The sequence below is a fragment of the Helianthus annuus genome, chromosome 15 (assembly GCF_002127325.2).
Source record: "Helianthus annuus cultivar XRQ/B chromosome 15, HanXRQr2.0-SUNRISE, whole genome shotgun sequence".
Taxonomy (NCBI): domain Eukaryota; kingdom Viridiplantae; phylum Streptophyta; class Magnoliopsida; order Asterales; family Asteraceae; genus Helianthus; species Helianthus annuus.
Genome location: NC_035447.2, coordinates 137,671,997 through 137,695,693, shown reverse-complemented (window position 1 = coordinate 137,695,693; position 23,697 = coordinate 137,671,997). Strand labels below are relative to the sequence as shown.

Genomic DNA, 23,697 nt, shown 5'->3' with positions numbered 1-23,697 from the left:
ACCTTTAGGAAGGTCCACTAACTCCCAAACCTTTAACTTCACAAACTGGGCCAATTCCTCTTGCATAGCTTCAACCCATGAATTGTCTTTAAGAGCCATATGAATGTTCTTCGGCTCCTCTTGGGAAATAAAACAACTATACAAGCATTCATTCACTATCCCAGTCTTCTCAATCGAAACAAATAACCCAGAATTCGCTGGAATGCTTCTTCTTGTCTGAACACCTGCAGTAGGATCTCCAAGAATCATGTCAACTGGATGATCTCTATTTGCTCGAGTAGTAGCAACAGCATCGACTTCCAAATTGTCACCCAGGTTTGATCCAACCTCCCCCTGAATATTCTGATTTGCAAATGGATTAATGAAATCCTCCCCCTGATTGGGTTCAGGTTCACTATTACTTGAATCAGGATCAACAGCACCATGGGAAGTTTCCGGAGCATCTGACATATCAACATTTGATCTAGGCATGAACTCGCCTTCATCGTCTTCACCAATCACTGTTTGAATCAGCTGAGAATCATCTGCATCAAAAACCTCAGGAATATTAAATGATTTAAAGACACTTTCATAATCATATAATATAGCAGGACCACTCGTTGATTGTTGAGGTTTGTAGGAAGTAATTTCCACATTAAAAACAACCTCAATTTTACCAGTTTTTAGATTGAAAACCCTTTTATTCGGTGTGCCAGGCACATAGCCCAGAAAGTAGCCTTCGTCTGCCACCTCACCGAATTTTTGTTTATCTTTGTTTCGCACAATGGTGCAGGGTAATCCAAATGGTTCAAAGCCAGTTAAGTTTGGTTTTTCGTTAAACATCAACTCATGACAAGTTTTGTTAAAACGTTTAACGGTTAAAACTTTGTTTAGGACGTAGCAAGCTGTATTCACAGCCTCTCCCCAGAAAAGAACTGGTAGCTTTGAATCTGAAAGCATCGTCCTGGCGGCTTCAATCAACGTCCTGTTTTTCCTCTCAGCGACTCCATTTTGTTGAGGAGTGTAAGGAGCAGAATATTGATGTTCAATTCCCTTTCGAAGACAATAGAGATCCAGAATACGATTCTTGAACTCCGTGCCATTGTCACTCCTTATCCTCTTGATCCTTGCATCATGGACGTTTTCTAATTTTGTAAAAAGATCTATCAGCATCTCTGTTGTTTCATCCTTTGTACCTAAAAAGAAAACCCATGAATAACGTGAGTAATCATCAGTGACAACAAGACAGTAGTACTTTCCACCTATGCTCCTTACGTTCACTGGACCGAATAAATCCATGTGAAGTAATTCATAAGGGGCATTAATGGAATTTACTGTTTTAGACTTATGAGGTTTCTTGTGTTGTTTTCCCTTTTGACATGGAAGACATTTATCTTCCACTTGAAACCTCAGCAATGGAACTCCTTTCACTAGCTCATTTTTGATAATGTAATTCATTTTACGATAGTGAATATGAGCCATGCGTCTGTGCCACAACATAGATTCAGCTTCAGATGCTTTTGACAGTAAACACGCCACCGCAGCAGTTGGATCTTTGGCACCCATGTCCATGACATAAGTATCATTTTTCCTTGGTGCACGCATCACTATCCAATCGTCCGGAATAACCAAACCCGGTTTCAACACCAATGCCTCAGTATTTGTAAAGTGGACCGAGTGACCCTTGTCGCAGACTTGAGACACGCTCATCAGATTGTGTTTAAGCTGCTCAACATAGTTCACTTTGTCCAATGTGATCTTCCCATTTGTCACCTTTCCTCTTCCAGAAATCCTACCACCTTTAGCACCAGCAAAATTAACATGTCCACCATCATATTCTTCAAATTCAGAAAACAACCTCGCATCCCCCGTCATGTGCCTGGAGCAGCCACTATCAACATACCATAAGTTGATAATCCTCCTTAGCAGCTCCTGCACACACCAACCAAACGATTAGTTAGAGTGGGGGACCCAAGCCTTGATGGTCTTGGGTCGTCCAGATTCATCAACTACAGGAACATCCATCCAATGTCCATCACTCCTAACTGGAGTCTTGGATCTTGGACATGTTGATGGAAATGGGGCAGGATTTCCATAAGGTCTCTGGTCCAGTGGGTTCCTATATGTGTTTGGACTATGTGACCTTTGAAATCTTGAGTTTTGATTCCAAGAAGCTTTATTGTTATAATTTCTAAAGCCATTGTTATAAAAAGTTCGACCACCATTATTATGGTATCGATTTTGATATTGACCTTGACTTCTGAAATTATTTGAATTTTGATTGTTCATTCTTGGTGAACTACTTCTAGGTCTCTCATATCTGCCTGATGTAGATTCAGGCTGAAATCTTGGTTGATTTCTTTGAAAACGAGGAACTTGAGGAGTTCCTTTTTCAGCCTTATCTACACCACTAGCAACACCCTGTTGTTGCTTTGGAGCAGATTTCTTTGGAGAGTTAGACTCTCTTTCCTTTTTATCACCGTTCTTTTCTGGTGACTTCCCTCTTTGTTTCTCACTAACTTGTGCTTCAACCTTTTTATTAGGACAGCAGCTGGCTACATGTCCCTTTGTGTGACATTTGAAGCACGATATCCTTTTCGAAGACTTCTCAACTGAAGCCTTTGAACTGGATTCTGGTTCCGATGATGATGCCTTGGAAGGATTTTGTTCAGTTTGCTTTATCTCAGATTTTTCTATGTTTTTGTTTTTAGCAAACTCTACATTTGATTCCTTTTCAATAACAGCTGTTTTGGTTTTCATATCACTTCCTTGAACAAAATTAACCTTTTTAACAAAAGTTTGATTATTGTTTTTAGAAGGTGTAGTTTTCTTTTTCAAAACAGGTTTGCTTTTATTTTCCTTCTTAGCATCATTATCCACAAACACATCACCTTGACTGGATGTGAAACTACTTGGTGATGTTGACAAAAAGTCTGTGAACTCATCTTCATCAGGTAGGAAAGAATAGTCATGACTAAGAGGAGGTGGGACTTCCTTAAAGCCCTGGAATCCCACACTTGTCTTTAGGGCTGTAAACGAACCGAACGAACACGAACGAGGCCTTGTTCGTGTTCGTTCGTTAAGGAAATAAATGTGTTCACGAACGGTTCATGAACACTTACCGAACGAGATTTTATGTTCGTGTTCGTTCATTAAGGAAATGAGCGTGTTCACGAACGGTTCACGAACACAAGCGAACACAAATAAATTTGGCGAACGCGATGAAGGATAAAGGTGGATGGCCCATAGAATAGCACTAGAACTTGAATCCCTTATTGTGGAATAGAGGTAGATCATATTCGTCGATGTAAATAATGAGAAAAGAAAGGGAAATTGTGCATAATTATAAACAAGGTGAAAAAGGGTTTCCTAGTTTAATTGTTAGGGTAATGATATAAATAAAAGTTTAATAGTATAAAAAGTATGGATAAAATATATTAAGGTATAAAAATCTTTAATTAAAACACGAACATACGAACATAAACGAACGCAAATGAACGAATGTTCACGAACACCTTACCGAACGTTCACGAACACAATTGAACGAACGAGACCTTTGTTCATGTCCGTTCATTTAACTAATCGAACGGAATTTCTTGTTCATGTTCGTTCGTTTATTAAATGAACGAACATAAACGAACTTCCCGCCGAACGGTTCACGAACTGTTCGCTGAACGTTCGGTTCGTTTACAGCCCTACTTGTCTTGTCATTACTTTTCTTTAACCCACCCATCATATGTTTCATAACAAAAGTAGAATCTCTGAATTGACCTAACTTCTTTTCAAGTTCAACAATTTTAAGTTGTGCATCTGACAACTCTTTGTTTTTATCAGAAATCTCTTTTGTTTTCTCAGCCATCATGTCATGAGCTAAGTCAATGACTTGAAGTTTTTCATTCAATTTGCAGGTTAAAACATCAATTTCAGCTTCATAGCCTTTTATCTTTTTCAAATATGATGACTCATTTCTTTTAGCAAAGAAATTTGATTCTTTTACGTTAGACATTTCGCTCACAAGACTTTTGTTTTGAGTTGACAATTTGTCAACTTCACCCTGTAGTTCACGACACTTTAAACAAACAGAAGTAGCAGAGTTACTTACCTCTCCTGTTGATTTGTCTGAGTTGGCCATGAGAGCAGCAAGTTGAGCTTCCATTCTTTTGATAATTTCATCTTTCTCATCAGCTTCCATATCATGCTCAGACTCTGGCTTTTCCTCTTCAGCTTCTGTTGTCTTATCAACCTTCTTTACCTCAGCATCACTTTCTTTCTCAGCATTTGCTTTAGTTTCAGCTTCTTCAACTAGCACGATCTCTGCCATAAATGCTTGTGTAACATTCTCATCTTTTTCCAAGTGAATGCTCCAGTCATATGAACCTTCTCTTGCAGTAGAGATCAACGCCCTTGAGTTAGAGTTGTTCGATGAATTTCTATTGTTTGAACTCTGGCTCGAAGTCTCATGCTTTTGTTTCTGACACTCCCTAGCGAAGTGACCATAACTCTGACAGTTAAAGCACCTGACTTTTGCCTTGTCAAAGCCTACATTCTTTCCCACAAACTTCCTTCCAGTTCTGTTCATGAACCTCTTCACACGTCTGGAAATCATGGCCATTTGCCATTGCAAATCCATCTCTTCTAAGTCATCAGGGTCAATCTGATCATAATCTTCATCCAAAGTAGCAGGATCAGATATCTTCCCCTGAATGTAATTCTCATACGAAGCAACAAACGAAGCAAGTAGTGCGAGATGTTCTTCAGCAGACTTTACACTCATAGGCATTGACTTTGCACTGCTAGTTTGCTTTGAGGTTGATGTTCTCTTGACTCCTGTTGATCCTCCTGCAGCAGCTACAAAACACACATCACCATCATCATTAACTGTAACCTGCTCATTATCACATGAAAGAAAAGCAGTGGCAGAGTCGCTAGAAGCATCATGAGATGAAGAAGATGCAAGCCCATTGTAGATCCCTGGATCTTGAACCTGATCATATCTAGTGTCCTTCTTCTTCATGCTGAGCTCATAAGCTCTTAGCTTTCCAACAACTTCCTCCAGCTCCTTTGTTTCATATTCAGCTTCTCCCTTTATCATGAGAGTGTAAATATCCCATTTTGTAGGTAGGGCATCCAACAGCTTGTCATTTTTCTCTATGTCAGAATAGCAGTCTATATCATAATTATCCAGCTCTGACATCAGATGGTAATATCGAGTGATGATGTCCTCAAGTGACTCATTCTTCATGTGTTTAAACACAGCAAACTGCTTCTTCAGAAGATCAACTTTGTTCTTCTTAACATCAGGATTTCCTTCATATCTCTTCTCTAGAGCATCCCACATTTCCTTTGAAGTAGTGTACTTCTTAAAGGTATGTTTGATACTATCAGGTAAGGACATCTTGATGGCAGCCAAGGCTCTCTTTTCAGCCTCATACATCTTTTTATCATTTTCCTGCATGTTCACATAGGCTGTGACACGAGGTCTGCCTTCAAAGTCATGTGTAGGGTTTGTGTACCCATCAGCAATACAGATCCACATGCGAGTGTCCTGATATTCAATAAAGGATTGAAACCTATCCTACCATGTCAAGTAGTTTTCCACCCTCATCATCTTAGGTGGTTTGTTGGTTGTGCCAAACCTCATGCTCCATCCTCAAGAGTTCGTTCAATTTAGTCATGTTCGACATTTTAACGTAAGCAGACTGGTAAAACCGTACAAATTGTGTCCGAAATCTGTTTTTATCAAATTATACCGTTAGACTCGTCTCGAGAATACGATTCCAATGATATATGATATATAATGTCGAAGACCTTTTTCCGGATTTTCCAGAGTCTTTTTTTTTGTCCTAAAAATCCAAGGATTCTAACGGTGCAAACGGTTTGTCCAAATGAGTTACGGATAGTTCCCTAAACACGAAACAGTGAAATTTTTCTTACGCAAGCCAAGAAAAATTCCAACCCTTCCGAAATGATCAGAAAAGGTCCGAAATGGTCAGGAACGATGATGCTTATCCGGAATGGTCCGAAATGAACACCTTTCTGTCCGAAATGCACTAGTCAGATCCGTAATGTATCACTCTGGTCCGAAATGAAACACCTTCTGATCCGAAATGACTATATAATCCGAAATGCACGACTGATTATCCGAAATGAAGGTCTGAATATCCGAAATTCAAGTCAACTGATCCGAAATGCAAGTTTTTGATCCGGAATGCAAGCCTTCAAATCCGAAATGGTCCGTAATGCAAGTAATCTGGTCCGAAATTGATCAGAAATGCAAGATTTCTATCAGTAATGGTCCGAAATTCAAGTATTTTGATCAGTAATGATCCGTAATGCTTGAATCCTATCCGAAATCTGCAGCAGAACACGAACACAGCTTCTGAAAACTCCAAAAACGCCGATTTTTCTGCAAAAACGATTCTGAACCAAGCCAATCAAGAGCCGAATGCTCTGATACCAATTGTTAGTCCCGTAACGCGTGCGGATCGTAACAGAATCGTCGATCCAACCTAGAGTGCGGAATCCCCTAGATCAGATTTCACAGAAAACGAGTAGAACACGAATCACTTCAAACCCGATCTTTATTGATTATCTTCGTAACGATTACAATCAATCAAGATCCTAATTCGTCCAAGCCTTTCTCTTTCACGAATTCTCTCCAAGTGATTAAGGTGATTAGAAGATTAACCTAAACCCTAATGCTAAGCTTTGTTTATATAGGACAAAGCTTTGCATATGGGCTAGGTCTTGGGCAAGGCCCAATTCGCAAACCCTCCCCCATATGTGGGTTTGGTTTGGCCCAATCACTCTTAATTCACTATTACAAACTATTACAAAGCTAAACCCGCTAACTGTTTATCGTTTTACTAATTACAAGATATCCAAAGACCAAATCTAAGCTGTTGTCACAAAACATGCACCAACAAAAACTAAATTTTGGTCATTCTAGTTGAACACATTCAAACCTGTGTTTTGACTCGTCTATATCACCAAAGGGTATCTTTATTCGACTAACAAACCACCAAAGGCTTTGTTAAAATAATCAGGTTCTGTCGTTACCCACATTTCCCCATAACCATGGCGATAGTCCGATAACGGGATTTGTCAGATCCTATGGTACCATAACATACTACTGGTCGGCTCAGCCAAAGCTAATGAATGTCATTCATGTTATGTATCAATGCACCAACAAGTTCGTTCACATTATTGAAATCATTGTGTTTAATATAAACCATAGCATTTGTTTTGTTTTGAAAACTCGAAATCGTTTAGCACATATGAACCACCCCAAAACAATTGAAAGTATTAAAATAAGGGAACTATGTACTCACTTGAGATTGCAAGGGATCCTCGATTAAGTGAACTAACAAAGCTCGGACAATCAAGGAATCAAGTGGCGCCTAGTATTGGATCACTATGTTAATAAATCGGGACCTAAATCGGGAGATCGGATAGAATGAGGTCTTGTAAACCAAATGAGTGTTGGAACTCATATAATATGGTTTAACAAAGCCTACATTCTGATTTGAAACGTATCCTAAGTGCTTTTGACCCGTTATGACCCGTTAAGGTAGTCTATGCTACTTTAACGCGTCATTTGCGCGAATGCGCGTTCGGATGTCCTAACTAGTCCTATGATAAGTATTATATGCCTAAACATGTTTAATAATGTTGCATAATAAGTTTAAGTGTCAAAATTTAAGTCACATATGCTTAAATTCAAATTATGCAAGAAAAGGGCATTTTGGTCATTTTCCTAAGGCATATAAACTACCTATCATAACAACTAATTAAACGAAGTGACCATAAGGTATAACCTCGGAAGGTTATTACCTATACAACTATGGTCACAATATATGTTTGGTCGGATCCTAATGATCGACCAAACGGGTCGGGTTCGAAAGTCTAAGCGGTTGTTAAGACCGCTTGACTTACGACCCTAAACAAGCACTAAACTAAAAGTGACGAGTTAAACATGTTAAAACATGTTTAACTAAGTTAGAAAACTGTTTTGATATCAAAACAAAGTGTTTTGATACCCGAAAATAGTTACGTCGCAAAATGCACATAATCGTGCATTTTGACCGAAACTTTGACTCGTCACTTCGACTAGTCAATGTGGTAATCAGTAGGTATAGTCGCAAGGGACTATAACCCTCGTGATTACGCTCACGTTGCAAAGTTCAAACGAACTTTGTCTTGACCAAATCATGGTCAAAGCAAAAAGTCAAACACTGTTTGACTTTTTTGCTTGAAATAAATAACAAAGCATGAAAAAACACTTACAAGTCCTAAGCTTGGAAAAATGACTAAGAATGCTCAAGTATGAGGCCTCCAACTGAGTGTGGTAACCTCAATCAGAGCAAGAGTGAAAGAAAGAAGGAATGAGCAATTTGGAATGAAGAAATCACTTGGTATTTATAGGAATTCATGGACCTTTAGATCATTGCCAAGTGTTATTGGGTTGTTCAAGGCATGATCATCACCATACACATGTTAGGCTCTGATTTGGGGACTTGGGGAACACATAAACCAGCCAACAACATGCAAAAACTGATATTAAAACCAAGTTCAGCAAGCTGTTTTGAAGATTCTGGATGCTGGGACCTACTTACGGATTGTATGGGGTCCAGGTATACGGACCGTATGGCTGTCTTCAGGGACCAAAGTTTGAAAATTGACATCTTTGGTCCCTGAACTTGTTTTGTCGCGTTTCGGCACTTCTAACACCCGTCAAGCCCATTTTCAAGCTTCATAATGAAGTTAAAGTATATTTAACTTGAATTATGCTCAAAAATGTCACGGATGTCGGTTCGTTTAGTGGTACAGTTACGTCTTTCGGTTAATTACGACGGAATCGTAACGAATGCGAAAACGACCCAAATTACGAAACGAATGGTATTTTTGCATTCCCACCACTAAAATACAATATTCTAGTGATTAAAAAAATTTTGGATGTCCGGATGTGGTCAGAACGCGAGATATGCACGTATATGCAAACTTTCGCAGTTTTGGCGATTTTAGTCCCTGTGATCAAATAACCGTATTTTCGCATACCGAACCCCTCAAAACTTATTTCTAAGCTATGTTAAGGGTATTTAGGGTATTTTTAGCTAATGATCTTGTTCCGAAGTGTACGTTGCTATACGAATCGGCAGACTTTTGCAATTTGTCGCAAATAGTCCTTGTGATCTAATAAACTTGTTTTTGCCATACCAAACCCTTCAAAACTTATTTCTAAGTTATGTAAAGGTTATTTAAGGTATGTTAACCATATGTCACTATTTCGGAGTGTTTGTCGCGTTAAACTGATTACGTTTACGTAACAGTTTGCGTGTAACTTTCTAGAAAGCGATTTAGAGCTTGAAATAGAACAAGAATTGAAACGTGAAATTGTCAAACATAAATAAACAAATATAGAGACCAAAACACATTGTTTCATTGATAACTGACATTGTTCTATATCATGCGGTGTTTACAAAGCACAAATGTCACACCCTTGTTCCTCTGAACCAAAAAGCGAATAACATTCCCCCAATCCGTTCCGTCAAAACAAAACCCTAATTTCTTCATTTCTTCAACCAAACCCATAACATGATAACAGCCAAAGTGTTTTGCTGGCACAATGTGCGTAAAATCAACAAAAAACTCGCATGATCAACCAACAAACCGATGGCATGAACTGGCTTATTAAACCTACAAAGAGCCTTAACTAATATCACAAAACTAGACGCTTCAAGACGAACATTGATCAACCTACTCTTCAACAACACCTGGACACGATTTGGAGCCCCTCATTTCACCTACACAAAACCGAGAGCAAACAATTGAAGGAATCCACACTAACATTGCACCTAAAATTAGGTATTCTAAAGAACAAATCAATTGCTTCCAGAAACTCATTTTTTGTGTTCGTAAAACTGGATCAAATCGATTAAAATAGACTCGGGTGTTTGGAATTTCTCGTGTTTCTCTAGGTAGTTAAGGACTGAATGAATTTGGTGAAATTGTGAGGTTTGAATTAGGGTTTCGATGGTGGTAGTGCTGGTTTTGGCAGTGATGATGGTGGTGGCGGCTGAGAGAGTGAGAGGTGATGGCGGCTGTGGAGGTGGAGGTGATGGTGGTTGTGGTTGTGGTAAGGGTTTTTCAAATGAGAGAGAGTGTGTCACACCCCCAAATTCCACCATGAGGAGTATCACCGCTTGGAGGTGTGACATGACCAGGATCGAGCCACCAATCATATTGAACAACGTATTTAAGTAAATAAAACCAACCACAATACAATTGGTGACCAAAAGGAAGTTAACCAAGTTCAATTTAAACAGCGGAAGCATAAGACATTAAACCAAAACATAAGTTCGTAGTTCATGAGTTTAAAGACCCAAAAACATAAGTTTCATAAATTCATAAAGTTTATTTATTGAGTACGGGACATAACAGTTCGCATCCCGCAACGACCACCTCCATATGCAAGCCCCATAGCATCTTGCGACCTGCAAAGCATGTAACAACGAGTCAACAACAAAGTTGAGCGAGTTCACGGTTGGTTGTTCATTTTAGGGTTGTTTCTAAAAATGTAGTTTAATCTTAATCAGCTATCCAGCCGTGGGGGTTACCCCATAGTTCGAAAACGTTTATCAGTTAACCATCCCATGTCCACCTTCCCTGGCTATCCAGCCCGGCACTCCGACCGTGGGGGCTACCCCATTATTTAAACTACCAGACTCATTTATCATATCGACTACTAACGAAAATTATTTGTGCCCTAGCGTCGGTGTCTATCATCACCGACGTGCCATAGTCCATTAGTACACGCCCGTCCGACTGGCACGGTGTGAGGTTTGTTAAACCTAATAGCGCTATTAACTATTAACCCATTACTTTTATCACATATCACACAATTTAAGCGTCAATGCACTTTGTTAAGTTATATATTATTTTACCCTAAAATAATATAACCGTAAAATAAACAAATATTCACACAAGAGGTTTAGTATACAATATATATTTTAAATGTATATTTATCAAATTTTATTTATGAAAGTCAACCTCCGATACTTGGTGTTTTGTTACAAAAATTATGGCGAAGTTTATATTCGAAATGCAAGTTATAAAATACACTCGTAACGCTTGTTTTAGAAAAATATTTTCTAAGTGTTGGGATTTTAGAAAATTTCGCCAGAGTTTCCTTTGTAAATGGAGATGTCCATGCTTACTAGCATATCATTTTCTTTTCAAAAATTCATTCAAACAATTCTCAATCATCAACATACAATCTCTATCTACCAAACTTGTCAAAAACAAGCATAAACTATAAACTTATGAACTTGAAAATTTATAAAAATATGTAGTAACTTACTAGCATACTTAGTAAGTCTTGTTACCTTTTAAAATGTGATTAGTTCTTTAAAAACTTTATCTTTATAGACTTTAAGTGTTTACAACTTCCACCATATTTTCTAAAAATATTTCTTCATGAAAGTTTCTAGTTACACAAGTGTTTCTACACTTGTTTATCCACCAAAAATGTGATTAGATTTTGTAAGGTCCAATATTTAATGAAACATATATTTTTCACTTGGTTCTTTTGAGAAACCACTCATGGATCTTTAGATCTACAAGATTGTAACCTACTTTGATCTTTATTTTTCAAGAAAACATTTATTTTGTAGGATCGTTATTGACGATCAAATGAGTCAATCAGAGCATGAACACCACTGTTTATGCAGCGGAAATACACAAACAGCTTGAATCAAAGAGAATGGAGTAGAAATAGAATGCAGATCACTTTAAACACGTTTTCTCATTAATACTTCTCAGAAAAATTCGGCAGCAGTTCGGCTACACATTCGACATTCAGTTACAAAATGAGAAAACATCACAACTATATATAGGGGTCTGATTTCGCTCCTAATGACATTGTGTCATTTCGGGCGGAATCAGAAAACAAGTGATTTCGCTCCAAATGACACACTGTCATTAGGAGCGGAATCAGGACATTAAAGCACAAAACTTACAAACAGCCCCCTATACTATACATAATTCACATATATGACCCCTAGAACCTATACAAGCTTGACTAAGACTAAGACGTAGGCTTTAGACATTCGTGCACCAACATATTTATTCAAGTTCATAGTTTATGTGTGGATGATTCCATCATAATACACATCTCTAACTTTCTCATCTTGCTAGATCATGTTTTTAATCATGATCTAGCAAGATCATATGATGATCCATATCAACTACATGAGTAACAACAACCAACAAGCATCACATCTTATGAATATCATGATTTCTTCATCTTTTAACCATACTTTATGACTAAGTTAGTTTATGTTCAAGACTTCTTCATAAGATTTATTAAAGTTCTTATCATTTTGATCACTACACATCATTAACCACTTAAACAACATGTAAAATACAAGGATCTAAGTTCTTACCACTAGTTCAAGACTAGGGAAGTTCAAGTGAAGAAATGTGGTGGATGAAAGAAGATGAGAGTGGTCCTTCAACTTCCGAACACACCGAGCTTCGTTGTATGCCTTCTAACACCTTTGGATGCTCTAAGAATGGTTGAAATTGATCAAGTGATGGTGGTGGTGGTGCTACTAGGGGGTGGCCGAGATCAAGAAGAGGGGAGAGAGTGAGGGAGAGTTTGAAAGTGTGTTGAATGAGAGTGGTGGTTCAAGTCCTATGGGTCTTCTTATAATCTCCAAGATGTGAAGGACTATTGGATAAAGTGTTTCATAATGCTAGACAAGATCATTTAAATAATTAAATAAAATCATGGGGTGGCCCCACATGTTCATAACCGGTTGGGGGGGGGGGGGGTTGGTCTAGTTGGGTTTCAATTGTTTAGTTACTGATCTACTTAGAAATCAAGTGTTTAGTTAGTGCATTATGGTATGTTATTAAATATATAGTGTGTTAGGGTGTTCGGGGACCCTAACTAGCTCAGAAAAATAAGAACAATGTGTTTGACAATATTTTTGTGTTCCGGGTAAAGTCCGGTTGTTCGGTTGGGTGTTGTTCCGTTAAAGTGCTTAATTAATCCGTAAGATGTCTTTTATAATATTTTTAGTGACATTTTATTTTTCAACACTGGGGAAAGCATACCGGACTATTTAGTAACTTTTCTGTACACTACTAGTATGTTGACAAGCACATGTAAGTATAGCACAGTAATCAGAAAGCAGTTAAGTGATTCAGCACAGTCATCAAGCACTTTAATTATCATTAGTAAATTGTACGGATACATGGAATTATGAGGGTTGTCACATTCTCCCCCTGTTAAGAAAATTTCGTCCCGAAATTTAGCTTGTGGTTACTGAGGAAGCTAGTTATGTTGCGTTGGTTTTCCTGATTTTCCTGGGGTGTCACATCATCCCCCCGTTGATTTGGAATTTCGTCCCGAAATTCTGTAGTAGCTTCAGCCTTAGTAGTGGTTGCACTTTTCTTAAACAGCTGGGGATACTTGAGTTTCATTTGGTCTTCTCGTTCCCAGGTGTACTCTGGGCCACGACGGGAATCCCAACGAACTCGGACGAGAGGTATCCTGGTGCGCTTGAGAATTTTAACATCTCGATCCGTAATCTCTACTGGTTCTTCGACGAATCGCAGCTGGTCGTCGATAGTGGGCTCCTTGAGAGGAACTATGAGGGTCTCGTCTGACAAACACTTCTTCAGATTTGACACGTGGACTACGTTGTGAACTCCACTGAGTTCTTCAGGTAGATTCAGCCTGTAGGCCACCTTGCCAATTTTCTCAATGATTTCGAACGGTCCGACATAACACGGATTGAATTTGCCTCGTTTGCCAAAACGAACTACACCTTTCCAAGGTGAGACTTTGAGTAGCACCCGGTCCCCAACCTGGAACTCGAGTGGCTTTCTTCGCTTATCAGTATAGCTTTTCTGACGGTCACGAGCTGCCGCCATTCGTTGTCGTATCTGAGCAATCTTCTCGGTTGTATCCACTACGAGTTCTGGGCTAGTGATTTGACTATCACCAACTTCTGCCCAACAAAGAGGTGACCGGCACTTCCGTCCCTACAACGCCTAGAACGGAGCGGCCTGGATGCTGGTGTGGTAGTTGTTGTTATACGAAAACTCCACTAGCGGGAGGTGCTTTTCCCAGCCATTACCAAAATCGATTACACATGCCCTAAGCATGTCTTCAAGGGTCTGGATGGTGCATTCAGATTGCCCATCCGTCTGTGGGTGATAAGCAGTGCTCATATCTGAACGTGAGCCAAAAGACTTGTGCATACCTTGCCACAGTTCAGAAGTAAAACACGCGTCACGATCAGAAATGATGGAGGCTGGCACTCCGTGCCTTGATACCACTTCTTTTAGGTAGATGTCTGCTAAAGTAGAAAACTTATTCGTTTCCTTGATTGCTAGAAAATGTGCAGACTTGGTCAGTCGATCCACGATCACCCAAATGGTATCGTTTCCGCGTCGAGATCTGGGCAGGCCAGTAACGAAATCCATGGAAATTTGCTCCCATTTCCATTTCGGGATCTCTGGTTGTTGAAGTGGGCCTGATGGTTTCTGGTATTCGACCTTGACCCTAGCACAAGTCAAACATTTACTGACGTACTATGCTGGCTTTCATACCAGGCCACCAGTATGTAGTCTTTAGATCATGGTACATCTTATCTGGATGTACTGAATAATGAGACTTATGTGCTTCATCCATCATAAGCTCGCGTAAGTCTCCATAAAGTGGAACCCAGATGCGTCTGTTAATATAGTAGGCGCCGTTTTCCTTTCGTTCTAGCCGCTGCCTCGATCCTCGTAAGGACTCAGCCCTGATGTTCTCTGCTTTCAATGCTTCAACCTGAGCATCGCGAATCTGAGCGGGAAGGCTAGATTGGATGGTAAGCTATAACGCACGTACACGCTTAGGTATAGTATCCTTTCGGCTGAGGGCGTCAGCCACAACATTGGCCTTGCCCGGTTGGTATTTGATCGCGCATTCATAATCGTTCAAGAGTTCGACCCATCGGCGTTGTCGCATGTTTAATTCCTTTTGCTTGGAGATATGCTCAAGACTCTTGTGATCGGTGTAAATGGTGCACTTGGTACCGTACAGGTAATGTCTCCATATCTTAAGTGCGAAAACAACTGCTCCCAATTCCAAGTCGTGCGTAGTGTAGTTCCTTTCGTGAACTTTAAGTTGGCGCGATGCGTAGGCAATGACCTTGTCGCGTTGCATCAACACGCAACCAAGTCCTTGAATGGAAGCGTCGCAATAAACCACAAAATCTTTTGTGCCTTCGGGCAATGAGAGGATAGGCGCGCTACAAAGCCTATCTTTTAAGTGCTGAAATGCGGACTCCTGCGCATCACCCCAACGATATGTGACACCCTTTTGAGTCAGTGAAGTGGGAGGTTGCGCAATCTTTGAGAAATCTTTGATGAATCTTCTGTAATATCCGGCCAAACCCAAGAATTGGCGGATTTCTGTTGGTGTACGGGGTGCAAGCCAGTTCTTGATCGAGTCAACCTTGGATGGATCAATATGAATCCCATCCTTGTTTACTACGTGGCCTAGAAAGTCGACTTCGCGAAGCCAGAAGTCACATTTCGAAAACTTGGCATACAACTGCTCTTTTCGAAGAAGTTCCAGAATAAGCCTCAGGTGTTGCTCGTGTTCCTCCTGACTCTTAGAATAGATCAGGATGTCGTCGATGAACACTATGACAAACTTATCCAGGTAAGGCTTGCACACTCGGTTCATGAGATCCATGAAGACCGCTGGTGCATTCGTTAATCCGAATGGCATAACCAGAAACTCGTAATGGCCGTAACGAGTTCTGAATGCTGTTTTGGAGACGTCCTCCTCTCGGATTCTCTGCTGGTGGTATCCCGATCTTAAATCAATCTTAGAGTAATAACTCGACCCTTGCAATTGGTCGAACAAGTCATCAATGCGTGGAAGAGGATAACGATTCTTTACGGTCACCTTGTTGAGTTCGCGGTAGTCAATACACATTCTGAAGGTTCCGTCTTTCTTCTTCACGAATAACACTGGAGCTCCCCAAGGCGAAGAGCTAGGACGTATGAAACCCTTTTCCAAGAGTTCTTGTAGTTGCGCGGAGAGTTCTTCAAGTTCTGATGGAGCTAGACGATATGGTGCTCGAGCTACTGGTGCTGCTCGAGGAGCTAGCTTGATTTAAAACTCAACTTGGCGATGAGGCGAAAGACCAGGTAATTCCTCGGGAAATACCTCAGGAAAGTCGCGTGCAATAGGTATGTCTTCTATCGTCCTTTCTTTCGCGGATGAATCAGAAACGAGGGCTAGAATAGCGGTGTGGCCCTTTCGCAAACACTTCTGGGCCTTAAGGAAAGAGATGATGCCTACAACAGCACCACCCTTGTCGCCATGAATCACGAGGGGTTCTTTACCAGAACGAGGGATACGGACGATTTTCTCCTTGCAAATAATCTCCGCTTGGTGTTGAGATAACCAATCCATCCCAATGACAACGTCAAAACTACCCAGAACGATAGGAATGAGGTCGATAGAAAAGGTCTGATCGGCAAGGACAAGCTTGCAACCCTTAACTACATGTGTAGCCTCTAAACTTTTACCATTTGCTAACTCTACGATGTGCTTGGTGTTCAAAAGTATTGGAGTACGCTTAAGCATCTGACTAACTTTTAAGGACACGTAGTTAGTATCGGCACCCGAATCAAATAAAACAGTAACAAATAAATCATCAAGAAGAAACTTACCCATCACAACGTTGGGATCGCTCCTTGCATCACCCTGACCAATCACGAACGCACGACCCCTTGCCCCATTACCATTGTTGTTTCCCCCATTGTCGTTTCCATTCCCCTGATTGTTGTTGTTCTGGTTCTGATTTAGCTGGGGGCAGTCTTTCTTGAAATGGCCCTCAGCACCACATTGAAAGCACCCTTTGTTGTTACCTTGTTGTTGCTGCTGCTGGCGTTGATTTGGTGGGGCTTGTTGTTGCTGCCGGTTCTGATTCACCGGACGCTGACTCCTGCAATCTCTTGCAATGTGACCAGGCTTGTTGCATCGATGACAGTTGCCTTTACTACACGGCCCGTTGTGGTGCAAGTTGCAGCGATTACATTTGGGGTGATTCCCCTTGTATCCACCCTGCCCTTGATTTCCAGAAGGCTGCTGACCGGGGCTCCTATGGTCCTCAGTCCTTCGTTGCTGAGACTGAGAGTGAACAGAGGTAGAGCCTTTGCCCGAATTTCCATCCCATTTTCGCTTGTTATCATTGGGGGCATCAGTAGCAGCAGCGCTAATACGCTTGGGCAACCTGTTTTGCTCAACTGGCTGATCAGTGAGACGATGACCCAACTTGATGATTTGCTTAATGGTGCCAAGATTAGCTGAGGTTACGTGACTCTGAATCTCTGCTACAAGACCCTTGAGGTACAGCTCAATACGTTTGATGGGAGGGTCCACCATTGTAGGACACAAGATGGCCAGCTCGTTTGACCTCTTCGTGTATGCCTCGATCTCAGACCCCGTCATCTTCAAATTGAAAAATTCCACTTCCAGCTTGTGGATGTCGTCACGACTGCAGTACTCTTCCTTGATCAGTTCCTTGAAGTCATTCCATGGGGTGGCATTAGCAACCGCCAACCCAAGCAGTGGAACCTGTGCTTTCCACCAGGTTAACGCAGCACCTTCCAGCGTTCCAGTAGCAAATTTCACCCTACGATCTTCAGGGCATTCACACATCTCGAAAACAGACTCGAGCTTCTCGAACCAGTGAAGAAGACCTACAGCTCCTTCTGTGCCACTGAAAGTACTAGGTCGGCAATCCGTGAATGTTTTGAACGTACACACAGGAGGCTGAGCATGTTGACCTGTGGTGCGAGAATAAAAGACAAGGTTAGGCACAAGGGTTGGTTCGTGAGGGTAGGTTCTAAACGTCCTAAGATAGGTTGATATGGCGGGTCTTACCTCCTCCAGGAACAACTGCGAGTGCCTCAGCAACTCGTTCATTGATCAAATCCGTCAGCTGGGCTTGAGTTAGGTTGATACGTCCTCCGCGTCCGTTCATGATCTTCACAACGAAGCAACATAAGTGAGAAAAGTGTCGCGATAGTGCGTAAGTGTGGGATAACGGAGAGAGTAATCACACAAGGTTCAAATAGCAGTTATCACGTTAACTAATGCACAGTGTGAACTATCTAACCGACAATATAACATAAATCATACCACCTATTGTGTCGAGTCTTGCACGTGGAGCGAAGCGTCGTTGTGGATCGTTGAGCACTGTACAGGTTATAGTCTGGTTTTGTCAAAAGCTTTTCTCTTTTTAAAACCAAGTTCACTATCACCAATGGCTCTGATACCAATCTGTCACACCCCCAAATTCCACCATGCGGAGTATCACCGCTTGGAGGCGTGACATGACCAGGATCGAGCCACCAATCATATTGAACAACGTATTTAAGTAAATAAAACCAACCACAATACAATTGGTGACCAAAAGGAAGTTAACCAAGTTCAATTTAAACAGCGGAAGCATAAGCCGTTAAACCAAAACATAAGTTCGTAGTTCATGAGTTTAAAGACCCAAAAACATAAGTTTCATAAATTCATAAAGTTTATTTATTGAGTACGGGACATAACAGTTCGCATCCCGCAACGACCACCTCCATATGCAAGCCCCATAGCATCTAGCGACCTGCAAAGCATGTAACAACGAGTCAACAACAAAGTTGAGTGAGTTCACGGTTGGTTGTCCATTTTAGGGTTGTTTCTAAAAACGTAGTTTAATCTTAATCAGCTATCCAGCCGTGGGGGTTACCCCATAGTTCGAAAATGTTTATCAGTTAACCATCCCATGTCCACCTTCCCTGGCTATCTAGCCTGGCACTCCGGCCGTGGGGGATACCCCATTATTTAAACTACCAGACTCGTTTATCATATCGACTACTAACGAAAATTAATTGTTCCCTAGCGTCGGTGTCTATCATCACCGACGTACCATAGTCCATTAGTACACGCCCGTCCGACTGGCACGGTGTGAGGTTTGTTAAACGTAATAGCGCTATTAACTAATGACCCGCTCGCCATAGCCTCAGCGATTAAGTCGATACAAAGGGAGGGACTTCGCTGATAGAGTTCTAGTCTAGTAAGTCTAAGTACGTCCCAAGGACGAGGAATTCACATTCCTGAACGCGTCCCAAAGGACGAGGAATCCCTATTCCTGAACCCATTCCGATTCCCACCGGTAATTTACCATGCTTTGTAGAAAAGTGTGAACTCACCTCGGTTTGCTCGGTTAGATTAGTTACTCCAATAATCAGGAAATCAAGCACGTCCTAATAAGGTACAGATAACAATCAATTTCTCATGCACAACACGTATGGTTTATCTACCCATTACTTTTATCATATATCACACAATTTAAACGTCAACGCACTTTGTTAAGTTATATATTATTTTACCCTAAAATAATATAACCGTAAAATAAACAAATATTCACACAAGAGTTTTAGTATACAATATATATTTTAAATATATATTTATCAAATTTTATTTACGAAAGTCAACCTCCGATACTGGGTGTTTTGTTACAAAAATTATGGCGAAGATTATATTCGAAATGCAAGTTATAAAATACACTCGTAACGCTTGTTTTAGAAAAATATTTTCTAAGTGCTGGGATTTTAGAAAATTTCGCCAGAGTTTCCTTTGTAAATGGAGGTGTCCATGCTTACTAGCATATCATTTTCTTTTCAAAAATTCATTCAAACAATTCTCAATCATCAACATACAATCTCTATTTACCAAACTTGTCAAAAACAAGCATAAACTATAAACTTATAAACTTGAAAATTTATAAAAATATGTAGTAACTTACTAGCATATTTAGTAAGTCTTGTTACCTTTTAAAATGTGATTAGTTCTTTAAAAACTTTACTTTTAAAGGCTTTAAGTGTTTACAACTTCCATCATATTTTCTAAAAATATTTCTTCATGAAAGTTTCTAGTTACACAAGTGTTTCTACACTTGTTTATCCACCAAAGATGTGATTAGTTTTTGTAAGGTCCAATATTTAATGAAACTTATATTTTTCACTTGGTTCTTTTGAGAAACCACTCATGGATCTTTAGATCTACAAGATTGTAACCTACTTTGATCTTTATTTTTCAAGAAAACATTTATTTATTCAAGTTCACAGTTTATGTGTGGATGATTCAATCATCCTACACATCTCTAACTTTCTCATCTTGCTAGATCATGTTTTTAATCATGATCTAGCAGGATCATATGATGATCCATATCAACTACATGAGTAACAACAACCAACAAGCATCACATCTTATAAATATCATGATTTCTTCATCTTTTAACCATACTTTATTACTAAGTTAGTTTATGTTCAAGACTTCTTCATAAGATTCATTAAAGTTCTTATCATTTTGATCACTACACATCATTAACCACTTAAACAACATGTAAAATACAAGGATCTAAGTTCTTACCACTAGTTCAAGACTAGGGAAGTTCAAGTGAAGAAATGTGGTGGATAAAAGAAGATAAGAGTGGTCCTTCAATTTCCAAACACACCGAGCTTCGTTGTATGCCTTCTAACACCTTTGGATGCTCTTAGAATGGTTGAAATTGATCAAGTGATGGTGGTGGTGGTGCTACTAGGGGGCGGCCGAGATCAAGAAGAGGGAGAGAGTGAGGGAGAGTTTGAAAGTGTGTTGAATGAGAGTGGTGGTTCAAGTTCTATGGGTCTTCTTATAATCTCCAAGATGTGAAGGACTATTGGATAAAGTGTTTCATAATGTTATACAATATCATTTAAATAATTAAATAAAATCGTGGGGTGGCCCCACATGTTCATAACCGGTTGGGGAGGGGGGTTGGTCTAGTTGGGTTTTAATTGTTTAGTTACTAATCTAGTTAGAAATCAAGTGTTTAGTTAGTGCATTATGGTGTGTTATTAAATATATAGTGTGTTAGGGTGTTCGGGGACCATAACTAGCTCAGAAAAATAAGAACAATGTGTTTGACAATATTTTTGTGTTCCGGGTAAAGTCCGGTTGTTCGGTTGGGTGTTGTTCCATTAAAGTGCTTAATTAATCCGTAAGGTGTCTTTTATAATATTTTTAGTGACATTTTTATTTTTCAACACTGGGGAAAGCATACCGGATTATTTAGTAACTTTTTTGTACACTACTAGTATGTTGACAAGTACATGTAAGTATAGCACAGTAATCAGAAAGCAGTTAAGTGATTCAGCACAGTCATCAAACACTTTAATTATCATTAATAAATTGTACGTATACATGGAATTATGAGGGTTGTCACAGAGTGTATAATATATAATACTTAATTAATTCATTTTGTTTAACTTAAGGACATTATAGTCATTTTACACCAACTTAACTGATAAAACTAACCTTCATCCATGTCAGGGACTATCTGGGAATGAAAATTGAAAAGTTGGGGACTATAGAGGTAATTTTAGAAAATTAGGGACTAAAGGTGGAAAAAGACCAAACCACAGGGAATATCCGGACATTTAACTTTAGTTAACTATTGATCATATGTTTAGCAAAGTTTTAAATAAATGTAATAAACGCTTTTAATGTAAGGTATAGTGTTCTAACATGTGTAAGTATAGCAACTATTTAAAAAAATAATAATTGAACAGCTAAATGTTACATTCCCTGAATACTAAACTTATGATCTCCGTCTATCTAAATACTTAGAGGATTTTCCCACTAACACTAGAACAAAGCCTCACTGCCAGCAACTATTTTAAGTTACACTTGTTTAAATATAATAAAATCGTGTGGTAGAAACAAGGGTGTGACATAACTAGTATTAAACAAATCAAATATATTAAAAAATCTTAATTAAAACTAGCCAAACAAATCAAACATATTAGTATAGTTAAGAGCAGTTTAAAAATGTTTTCATATATTTAAAATCTTCCATAACAAGAGAGTGAGTGTGTTGTTAAAATGAGAATCTTCTATTAATATACAATAACATTGTAAAAAAAGCAGGTTACAAATCAAACTTATCAAGGTAATTATAAAAAATTCAAAACTCAGAATGAAAAAAAGGTCTTTGTTAACACTTCAACATGGCAGGTCACAACCCGTTTTAACCCATGCTACAAATCGATCTTTATTGGTGGGTTGGATTACCGACCCACGGACCCACCCCAAACAAGTGTGTTACGGTTTTCGATTCACGATCATAATATTGATATGATAGAATTAACTACATGAAATTCAACAGTACCCCTACCCCAGCTAGAACATGAAAGGCTACTTAATTATTTAAAAACAACAATAACTTAAAAAGCAATAAACATTCACAAATCTAAAGAAAATCAAACCAACAACTCATTTTTCCTAGGCTTTAATTGTCGCACTCCTTTTCCTTTTTCTCCTCTTCACTCTTTGAATGATATCCTGGAAGCTTTTCTTTGATCATTTCAAGAATTCCCTTTTTCTCCTTGGGCTCATTATCATCAACCTCATGATCAGCATTTGGCGTTGCCACCAGTGGTGGTGGTGGAGGAGCGGTGTGTTCATCTTCCGCTTTCTTGTGACCACCGGGGAGTTTGTCCTTGATCTTCTCAATGAACCCTTTTTTCTCTTCGGTTTCACTAGTTGGCTCTGGTGGGAGAACAACAACTTCACAAGATGGTGGTGGTGGTGCGTGAACATCTGATGATGGTGGCACCACCACCACTTCATCGTACTTCACAGTGGGGACAAATGTGTTCCCCTTGTGTGCGTTGTCATTTTTCTCTTCTTTCTTCTCCTTGTACTCTTCAATTTTCTCCATGGTTTTCTCTTTCAACTCTTCTACATTCTTTTTTCCCTCTTCAATCTTCTCAACGGTTTTCTCTTTGAGCTCCAAGGCTTTCTCTCTTACCTCTTCGATCTTCACATTCATCTTCACCTTTTCTTCTTCAATTTTCTTTTCAACCGTTTCCTTCAAAGTTTTGTCCTTCTTTTTCTTCTTCTCTCCATCTTCACATTCCTCGTCACTCGACTACATTAAACAAACAAAAAGATCAAAGAAAAGCTTAGTGATGGTCTTAGCACGAGTGTTTCGTTGGGGAAAGTTTGCTTTTTAGTGGACATTATAGATGACGGTATAAAAGAAAGAGCTTACACTGGAACTGCTATCGGTTATGTGAAGTTTCGCCAACAAGCTTTCGTTTTTCTCATCTTTGCACTCAGTCTCTACACACTTCTTGGTTTCATCTTTCTTACCAAAACAATCAAACAAACCGTGGTTCGCTTTCTCTTCACATTGCTCCTCGGTCTTTGTGGAATGATGGTGAACAACATTGTCAGCCATGATTGGAGTGAAAGCAAAAATAATCCACACGTACAACTATCTGAAAACGTAGGGTTTCTTTTTGGTTATGAAAGGATGTTTGAATGATAGTGTGTTTGAAAGGGTCGTTGTGGGGGTTTATATAGGAGTTGGGACCTTTAAACTATGAGCCATGTTTTAAATTTATACATAGTGGCCCTCCAAAATTTTCATTATTTTCCTTTTTGTCCCTTACTTAAACAATCATCGTATAAGGGGCTCGTCGAAAGTTAATTTTTGTATTTCTTAAGAAATCTTTAAAAAAACAGTATACACTTTTATCCTAACACACACATAGACATGTAAGTAACATTTGCTAACTTACACACCCTTTAATTCTACTCCT

The 23,697-nt window shown here is 39.5% G+C and overlaps 1 protein-coding gene across 1 annotated transcript; it reads right to left on the bottom strand.

Annotated features, from left to right (window-relative positions):
* Positions 1–22,192: 22,192 nt before the first annotated feature.
* LOC110910634 (dehydrin COR47-like) lies at positions 22,193–23,423 on the bottom strand. Its single transcript, XM_022155250.2, has 2 exons — positions 23,145–23,423; positions 22,193–23,021 (listed from the first exon to the last, which is right to left on the bottom strand). The coding sequence occupies exons 1-2, from the start codon at positions 23,331–23,333 to the stop codon at positions 22,380–22,382; spliced, it is 831 nt and encodes a 276-aa protein (XP_022010942.1). The 5' UTR covers positions 23,334–23,423; the 3' UTR covers positions 22,193–22,379.
* Between the last annotated feature and the right edge of the window lie 274 nt (positions 23,424–23,697).